Source organism: Notothenia rossii, assembly GCF_949606895.1.
Source record: "Notothenia rossii genome assembly, contig: scaffold_234, whole genome shotgun sequence".
Classification (NCBI taxonomy): domain Eukaryota; kingdom Metazoa; phylum Chordata; class Actinopteri; order Perciformes; family Nototheniidae; genus Notothenia; species Notothenia rossii.
Window position 1 is genome coordinate 32,310 of NW_027639513.1, and position 10,191 is coordinate 42,500.

General features: G+C 40.1%; 1 protein-coding gene across 3 annotated transcripts; it reads right to left on the minus strand.

Moving 5' to 3' along the window:
* Positions 1 to 878: 878 nt before the first annotated feature.
* LOC307027740 (uncharacterized protein) lies at positions 879 to 8,757 on the minus strand. Of its 3 annotated transcripts, XM_079696042.1 has the most exons (6): positions 8,574 to 8,757; positions 5,615 to 8,332; positions 3,891 to 4,918; positions 2,883 to 3,035; positions 2,598 to 2,687; positions 879 to 1,933 (listed from the first exon to the last, which is right to left on the minus strand). In XM_079696042.1, exons 3-6 carry the CDS (start codon positions 3,990 to 3,992, stop codon positions 1,625 to 1,627), a joined length of 654 nt encoding a protein of 217 aa, XP_079552168.1. In that variant the 5' UTR covers positions 3,993 to 4,918; positions 5,615 to 8,332; positions 8,574 to 8,757; the 3' UTR covers positions 879 to 1,624. The 3 variants fall into 3 exon arrangements, 1 of the variants encoding a protein (XP_079552168.1); XR_013804735.1 differs by lacking the exons at positions 879 to 1,933; positions 2,598 to 2,687 and having other exon boundaries at positions 2,897 to 3,035; positions 8,574 to 8,740; XR_013804736.1 differs by lacking the exons at positions 879 to 1,933; positions 2,598 to 2,687 and having other exon boundaries at positions 2,897 to 3,035; positions 8,259 to 8,332; positions 8,574 to 8,590.
* Positions 8,758 to 10,191: the final 1,434 nt, after the last annotated feature.

The window sequence follows — 10,191 nt, forward strand, 5'->3', positions numbered from 1 at the left end:
AGTTTCATTGTGTCGGGGACCCTGGATAATGATAAAACACATCATTTAAATGCCAAAAACACCATTAAAAGTCACTTTTAGGGGCAAAAAACAGCCTCTGTCCACTTCGTTAACAAAGTGATGGGGAAAAGGACAAAATCGTGATTAAAGCATTTTGCGGGACCCCAGCGAGCTCCAGACTATGTGCATTGCGTCGGGGACCCTGGAGAAAGATAAAACACATCATTTAAATGCCAAAAACACCATTAAAAGTCACTTTTAGGGGCAAAAAACCGCCTCTGTCCACTTCGTTAACAAAGTGATGGGGAAAAGGACAAAATCGTGATTAAAGCATTTTGCGGGACCCCAGCGAGCTCCAGACTATGTGCATTGTGTCGAGGACCCTGGATAATGATAAAACACATCATTTAAATGCCAAAAACACCATTAAAAGTCACTTTTAGGGGCAAAAAACAGCCTCTGTCCACTTCGTTAACAAAGTGATGGGGAAAAGGACAAAATCGTGATTAAAGCATTTTGCGGGACCCCAGCGAGCTCCAGACTAGTTTCATTGTGTCGGGGACCCTGGAGAAATATAAAACCCATCATTTAAATGCCAAAAACACCATTAAAAGTCACTTTTAGGGGCAAAAAACAGCCTCTGTCCACTTCGTTAACAAACTGATGGGGAAAAGTACAAAATCGTGATTAAAGCATTTTGCGGGACCCCAGCGAGCTCCAGACTAGTTTCATTGTGTCGGGGACCCTGGATAATGATAAAACACATCATTTAAATGCCAAAAACACCATTAAAAGTCACTTTTAGGGGCAAAAAACAGCCTCTGTCCACTTCGTTAACAAAGTGATGCACTGAAAAAAAGAACACATTGGATTTACTCAATTCAATTGTGGACATCTGTTGCACACAAATAATTTGCTTTGGCAGCAACCTATAGAATTGTTTTAAATCAACACAAACGATTTATGTCCAATCAACGCAATTACTTTGTGTTGATTCAAAGTTATTGAAATGTGTTTCAATAAAGTAAATTAAACACTTTCATCATTTTACTCCAACCCATTTTGATCACTTTATTCAAACACAATTCAATCCCTTTTATTCCAACACTATTTGATCACATAACTCTAGCAATATTTGTTATTTTAATATTCCCATGTCTATAACATGTTTTCAGAATTGTAATTTTTTTGGTTATACATTATATTTATAAATATAATTTAATGTAAATATGAAACAGATTTTAAAAGTAAACATAACCCACTTTTTTTGCATTGAAAACGATAAGAAAGTTTTGTTTCAAGACCTTTATTCAAGAACCTGGAGATTAAATAATCACTCAAGTCTTTCCAAAACTAATCTCCAATTTGAGAATTACAAATATTAAAAAGGACCTTACATATCGTTTAGCAATTTCGTTACAACAACAACAACGTAAACAAAAAAACAATATATATATATAAATAAAGCATCCCCTGCTTTTTATAAGGCATCAATAACTGCGATGGTGGGAGAACCAGCCACACCACTCAGTCCAGGAATGTATACTCTGCATCTCAACTACAAGAACAGTGTAGGAACAGTGAGCCATGAACATGGACAGTGAACATGGACAGTGAGCTCTCTTCACTCGTGCATTTTCCTCTTCAAGTTTTGGGCCTTTCTTGAAAGGTCAGATGCATCCACCTCCATTATAAGCTTCTGAATAACTTCTAAGGTGTTGCGGAGCTTCAACGGGTAATTCATGTTTAGGGCATACATGAGTCCAAACAGCATTACAGCTGCAAGAGCCACATTCTCCAGATCCTGAAGCACCACCACACCCTCGAGGATAACTCCGACATCAGAATAGTCACTGCTGGGAGTCTCTCTGGCAACATAGATCCCCACTGTTGTTTCTTCTACCTCACGTAGTGTGTTGGCCTCAGTCATTTCCTGGTGGAAGACAAATTATTTCTTTAAGGATAAGATTTGTTTTACTCGGACCTCATTAAGACACAATTTGCTTATTTGACTCTACTGTGGCACTACACTAATTAGCACAATGCTTGCGAAGAAGAATACCTGGTTTCTTTTCACCTGTGGGTTTCACCAGCCTGGCTAACAGATTGTAGGTTGTACATTAAATTGAGTGAATTGTAATTATTATTGGTAATATATATATCAGAGACTTTAAAAAGAGGAGAAGGTTGGAGAGAATAAACAGGTGAAATGAAATGACACCAAATGCTGGAGACTAATGAGCAAAGCATTAGGTACTACTCCTGATTCATAATTCACCCTATGTAATGTAATATAAGCCCCACAGGTGGAAGATACTGCAGCCTGAGGAGGATAGAGCTGTCCTTAAGACTATTGCATTAGTATTTGAATGTGTCTCTGGAATCAGAAGAACACAAATCATGATAGACCATGTTAATTCTAACAAAACCAATTATAATATCAATTTCAGGAAGACAGCTAAGTAACATGTCTAGTAATATGGTCTGGTATATCTGGTCGAATGAGGTTCTTTTAACTGAGGCTATTTTTCTTCTTAAAAACATGTTCAAACTAACTTCTTTTTTGTATGTGGCCTACTACTTTAGCACACACTCACCATGTACTCCTTCACCAGATCCTCAGGATCCTCATTGAGGTAGATGCAGAGTCCTTTAATGAGGCACTCCCTGTCAGCATCGATGTCTTCCTTAAGGATTAAAACAAAGAATATAGGGACATTTGAATCAAATTGAACCGATGGAGTGGTCACATTTTGGGATAATTTACCATTGCAATTGATTTTAGACTGACCTAATGCCAAAAAGGAAATATTATATATATATACACACACACACACACACACACATATCTACACATATACACACAGTTAAAAAGTTCTTACCGTCATCATGGCAGCCATGTCTTTTAACTTCTTGCCCTGCTGCCCCGATTTTTTCGAGAACACCCTCAGCAGACTTGCGGAGTGTAGGTCAAGCTGTGACAGGAACCTTGACTGTAGAGCCATAGTTGTAATCCGCTTGAACTCTGCGTTAACCTGAAAAAAAAAAGAAACCATTTTTTAACAACACGGCCCACTGACATACACACATTTGTTTCATTAAACTTACAGCTGCCAATCACATAACTGTATGCACTATGCATGTTTGCTCAGCATTTGATTTCGGCTATGGAATATTGGGTGTGAATGCTGAAAGCATTTTGCTCTACCGAGATGTAATCCAGCTCGACGCGATCTGATATATTTTAGACAAACTTATTTTTTTAGGCGGCTTTGATGTAGTGCTAACTTATACAATCATATTCGCCACAGTAGATACGAGATTTGGACCTGAAAATTGCCAATAATATGTTTGTGAATGTGTGACGAATCTGATGACAGAGGCAGACCACAACTGTTGTGTTCGGTAAACACAACATGTGGAAACCAGTTAGTCTGAAAACCAGTAGGGACATGACACCAGCAGTATGTGCTGTGTGTTTCTGTTCTCAAGGAGGTTTAATAAGAACTTGTGCTAAACAAAACTTGCAGTCATTTTAATTTATGACGTTATCACGGTATTTTTCCTTTTAACTCTAGGCCCAAATTCCTCGCTAAATAAATGTTCCTCCTCCTCAATCCTATTTTTTTCGGCCCCCGGGATGACGGACAGCCTTAAACTCAAGCCCTACTCATCTGCTTCAATCATGTTCCCACTTTTTCAAATATTCCTACTACTTCACCTTCTTCTTACACATTTAAGCCAGCAAAGCAGTGAAGCATCAGCTTTTCAACATCCAGCATTCATTTGCACCTACTTCTGAACAACATCGTAATGGGGCCAAGCTTTACTCTAACAGTTGCATATACCATCTACAGCACAAAAAGTTACACCATTATCTTTGTACTCACCTCCATTACACCAAAGAGAGCTGGCCATCTCTCTTGTACATCACTGGTCATGGGAACATCACTAATGACTTCTTTTCTTCTCAATGCAAATGTTTTCTCCATTTTAGCCTTAACTGTCTCTGTTATTACGCTTCTTGTAATCTGAAAGGAGTTCAACCCTCATCTTCTCCAAGGACTGGGCGCATTCTCCAAGTGGAAAGTCAGGGCAGTAGGCCACTTCACCCCTCTTTGGTTTCTTAACTTTAAAAGCAGGAGAACGTTTCCCTTCTGGTTTATGTTTCAAAGTATTTACACATACTTCAGGACATCCCACTTTCCGGAGATGTGTGCGGTAGTTGGACAACTTGTATTTGAGACTAGTCTTCCATCCCCCATAGCCAGAGGCTGAGCCTTTTTCTTGTAAACATGGATGCTTCATGACGAGCGCCTCTGCAACTTGGTCAAACTCCCTGTCCGTGGCGTAGACTTTGTGCTTAACTACCTCCTGAATCAACCCCTCTAGTATATCAGACTTGAGCTTTGAATCAGGGATCAACAGTGTCCCTTCTTCTCTGAGAACTCTGTGGGCCTTTTCAAGCTTAATCTCTGCATCATACGAAAAACGGGGAACATGGAACACACCTGGCCATGAAGACCGTGAAGAAGTGGACTCTGGAGATGTGAGAATCCCGGTGCTGTCGCCTAGAGAAGATGTGGTGTCATCAGGATGACTGGTTGGTGGAAAGGAGCAACTGTCCACACATTGATCTGCATCAGCATTGAGAGGTCTGCATGATGTGTATATGACCTTGACTGTAGCTTTGTCGTGTATTTCTCCCATGGAAGTTAAGTTCATAAATTCATCGCCAAAAAGCGTGTCCATGAACTGCAGCCGAAAAGGTTCCTTTACATTACACTGAGTCTTTATCTCATTCTCCAGTTCATTCACAGTTGAAGGCAGGCCAGCAGAAATCACCACCCTCTGACAGCTGTCAGCCCCTAGGATTACTCTGAGAACAGCTGATGTCATCATGGTCTTTCTTCACCGTCTGTTAGGAAAGAGAGTATATAAACAATAAAAGGTTTATAATTAGTTTTATTTCAAGTACATGGGGCTTGGTAGAAGAGTGAATGCTTGTCATTTTTAAAAGGGTTCATTGTGAAGAACAATAACAATGTTATTGGACCAATGTATTGGGTTGGGTACTGTTCACATTTGAACCCATAGATATAAACAATAGATGGCTCACCCGTGCTGCTGGCCAATGGAGACCGACGTTGCAACATGGCCGCCATCTTGCTGCAGTCAGCTCGCTCATTCATAACATTATGGTTTACTATTTAAATAACCAGTTTGCTCAATTTTCAAACGGGTTGGTTTGTTATAAACATCAAAGATGTAGTTATGATACTGCATACTTATAATTATGAATTTTTTTTCAACATGTCTTGTTGTCTCCTGTATCATAGCCATGCTAATAACGTTTATAATAAAGCAAACCGTTTGTAAATCAGTCAAGATTTCAGCGAGTTAAGATTATTTTTGTGCAGATCACTCACCTTACAACAGTAGCTGGTGACTGCAGCAAGATGGCGGCCGGTGAGCTACGCTGGAAAATCTCCCATGAGCCATCTATTGTTTATATATATATATATGTGTTTGAACCGATACCAGTACCCAACGGTACCTATTCTCGGTACTTTAGTCTGTACCTGCCCAAGCAGTGTTTAATTTGTTGCTTTACCTCAGACAGATTGATCTCTTCAAGGTCACCATCCGCACACATCCAACCAGATAGGCGGCCAAGGGATACTCATCGACCAGTTCACAGACTTCCACAAGAGCAAGTTCTCGTGACGGAGATGGAGTCACCTCAAAGGCTCTGTAGTGCTCACTATACCATCCACACAGCAGTTTCAAGACAAAAAACACTCTCTGATGCAAAATGCATATTTGATGGATTTCCCAAAATTCGGGCAAGCCACCTTTAGACCCATGGACAACTACCATACCTGTCCTGTAGTTTATTCCCTTGCTCCAAACATTTTTTGCAAGGTGTATTTCAGATATGTCAGGATCTTTCTGTTTAAAAGCTTGAACTAGCTCCTCCTTCAAAACATCTAAGGGGACAGAAGATACATCTGAGACATCCAGCATTTGTTTATCAATACTTGGAGACGACAAGTGGTAGCCAATCATAAACTGATGTTTCACAGCCAGAGGTAGGGGCACGTTTTTAAAGCAACTGGTGTGTTTGATTATGTTTTTAAAGAAACTGTGCTTTGCCTCAAACCTCATAGTCCAAAGTCCCACAAGAGGCCCAAAAAACCTTATTAGTTGTGGGTAATGTTCTATGTAGTGGTGTTTGGGACGCAGTCTATTGTTAGGAAAAACCTCTTGATACCTTTGTCTATGGTCTGAAATTTTGCTCTCAAGGTATGCAATAGACTCGTCGTTGTGAACTGGGGCAACCACAAGCTCAACAATCTGTTTTAGGTCCAACAAGACCTGCCATGCTGGATCATGCTCAGGAATCTTAGGCCCAATTATAAATGGGAGCAATCTTAACAAGCACCAGTTTTCATGGGCATTACCACCTATGGTTTTCCTGTGTGAGAGATTTTGTGGCAAAATATGAGGCTTATTTGTTTTGTCTGTCCACTTGTATGGGAAATGTAGAATGGAATTGTTAATATCTTCCAAGGTTATGTACTTCTTTGAGATTACAAATGTTAGACAATGTGCTATTTCAACAGGCACAATGCCTTCAAAGAGATCGTGGGCAATGTCAGGAGGGTAGCCACTGATGACATTAAAATGAGAAAGCGCTTTAGTCAAAGGACAAGCTCTTTTAACTCCAAAACAGCTGCTGCCACTATCTAGGGCTGTTCTGACATGAGTGTCATGTATTTCTTTTGTTCTGAGGCTGAAAGTTCCTGCTCTAACCTCATTTGATGCAATGTCTGAAGCTGTTGCAGTACAAAAACGACAAAAATAGGTGCCTGAAAAATTCTCAACAAAACCCGCTAATCCATGAGCTCCTAAATTGTCTGCAGCAATAGTTTGAACTGTACCTTTGAGCGATGTTCCCAGTTGTGGGACAACAATTCCATCAACTTCCAAAGACCTGAGATCACGTAGAAGTGGCTCTAAAACCTTGTCATAGCCATAGGTCTTAACATTGTCTGTTTTGCACAAAATAGCTAAGTAAATGGAGGACAAAGAGGAATGAGACCCTGGGGGTAGGTTACTCAGCACCCAGTACACAGCACAAAGTTTGTGGGTTTTACGGGAGGTGCCAAGAGGGTTACAGACCTCGAAGTCATCAACATACAAACCAATAGATACCTTTAACTCTTGACCTGACAATAAACTGTTTTGCTTACAATGCAGACCATCCCTGAAACACTTGTACACAATTTCTTTTGCTGTCTCTGTTTCCCTTTGCGTTTCGTGACTACAAACTAACTTGTCCACAATATCTTTCCTATTCAACAGCACCTGTAGAGATTCAAGAATGGGGACATACTGGAAGGTTTTCTTCTCTTTAGCATCCAAAATACATTCAACTGGTTCAACAATATTAAAGTTTGCCTTGTAAAACTGCTTACGTTGATATGTAGAACTCAAAGGACCACCCTTCTCTATGGCTTTATTTATAGGATTCCCAGTGCACAGAGAAGTGGTTATTTCCTCTATGATAGCTCTGTCAACCTGGAGTTTGTGCTTCTGAAAAATATCAACTAGAACGCCATCAGTGTGGGAACTCGAGAGAGAGCTAGTTAAGTTGTGAAGCTCTAGCAAAAAATCATTGATTGCTGTGCTTGGTACATGGGTTAAATGTTCCAACTTTAACAAAGCTGCTGCAAAAGTTTGTTCAATTACATTTGGAAGGTCATTCGGGGCATAAACACTGCAATCTGGTTGTGCATCAGAGTATGCCTCACCTATTTCATCATCTGAAGTATTTTGCGCAGATTCCAGAGAAACAAAGGTGGTTGATGTCTCAATTTCTGGTTTAAAATCTGTAATTGAATAATAAGTATGTTTTCTGCTCCTGTGGGATTTAAATGTTCCGTAGATATTTGTTTGAAAGTTGCAATCTAAAAACATGCAAGTTACAACCTCATTTTTGTTAAGGTGTGCATTAATGTGAGCCCAGTAATACCTTTCCGAGACAAGATCCTTACAAGGACATAACTGGCACCTAAATATACAGCTCTTGGACTGATGACTGGTTTTAGTCACATGAAATCTATTCAAATGAATTAAAAGCGCATTCCACGTTTTAAAAGTGCAGGGGCAGCTTACATATACACAAGGAAAACGATTATTATTCCCATAATATCTATGTTTCACTCGATAATGTTTTAATATTTGGGACCTACTTGGTAAAACTGAGGGGCAGGCCTTACAATGCCACATTCACAGCAACATTCTGGCAAACTTGCAGCACCATTCACTGCAAAAGACAAATGGAAACAAAGAAGGATTAATGTCTAATGAGAAAATTCTGACAAAAATGTAAGACAAGCTGTCAAAATGAAATAACAAACATCAATCAATAATAAAATGGGGAAGGTCTAAGTAACAGTAGTGACACAACTGTTTATAAAAAGCATTTCAAAAAGTGTGACACATCACACAATGGCCAATCACACCGAGTGGGACAGGGTTAAACCAAAATACAATTGTATTCTCACCACATCAATTTGAGCCCACAGTAAAAGCGCCGACTCCAGACACGCACAGAGTTCGCGTTTCAATCTGCTGCAACAAAGAGCAACACTTCTTCTTCTTCTTCTTTCGTGTATCGTCGTCATATGTCCAGCTCAGTGTCACAAAGCCACGCTCTCGTCTCTGGTCCCACTTGGAAGAGGCCAGCCTCTGAAGGAGGTCTGTACAGAGGACAGCAACACAAAAAACACTTATACAATGCAAAACACTATTTCTATAAACAAAAATTGTAAATACTCTACACATACGGGAAGTAGGGGTTCTGGAGGTGCTGCAGCACCCCCTGTTGGTGAATGGTGTACATTTTTTGCTGGTTACTATTATGTTCATGTTACTGTTGAAATCTCTCCCCACTTTTGGCCTCACCCCCTAAGTAAAATGACTTCCCGCGGCTATGACTCTACAGGTCAACAGATTATGTTTTTTTGAGGGATGATGCCAATCTTTTTTATAGCAGATCAACTAATAGCCAATATACATGTCTGCATCTGAAAATGTAAATGACACCATTGCTCTCTTCAATGTACATGTATATATACGGCTGGGTACCTACCGAAATAATCTGGTACCAAGTAGTATCGACTTCTCAAGTCAAAGGATGCCTATCCTTATCATAATAATCACTGCTACATGGGGCACTGGGATAGTCAGATGATGTCAGTTTGCATAATAATTAACCATGTGCTGCATAATAATTAGCCATGTGCTTCTGGTAACTAAAGCATATATCCTGTCTGTATCACCTAGAATGACGCACAAACATATATGCCCTAAAGCTGATGCACCGGACTGCTAACCATGCTAAGCCGTTAGCCCCTAAGTAGCCGTTAGCCCCGTTAGTACCCAAATCAGGTTTCAAGGGTAGCCTACTGGTATCATAATTCTGATAAACGATACCCACACTTCTAATCCTGTTATTTACAGATAAAATACATACTCACCACAGAACTTGAGCCACAGCTGAGGCACTACGGTCGTCTGACGGCAATCTGCAGCAGCAATCTGCAGCAGCAACAAAAGCATTGACATTAAAAAAGCATGGCCGTTTTTCCCTTGCTAAAATTTAGCATAACTTTGGAGCGTGGCTTGGTTAAAAAGTGAGCGCCCCAGCCTCTTAATTAAAAGACAGTAATGTAAACTCGTACTGCTCGTTGACCAAAGCTTTCGTTTGAAAGCTAACTTTAATCCTAATGCGACGTTAGCTAACAATGGCTAAATTAACAGATAGCATTAAGTAACTACGAACCAAAACCTTGCGGCGGGCCCCACCCGACATTTTCACAGAGGAAACGTAGCACATGGTAATTCAACAGCACGAGAGCAAATAACTTCATGACAGTTCATTAACTTATGTTGGTGACTTTCAATGCATTATATTACATATAGTTACGCATTAACTAATATTCCAATGTATTCCAACCATCCATACTTACCGATCCAAGCTGGGTAATGGCGGGACAGAGCTGCCTTCCTTGCGGCTGTCTTCTTCCACAAAGAAATGCATTGCGCAATTTCGCGGGGTATATTGCGGTGGAATTGATACATTTATTTGATTGACTCATTTTAACCCAACATGACCTAAAC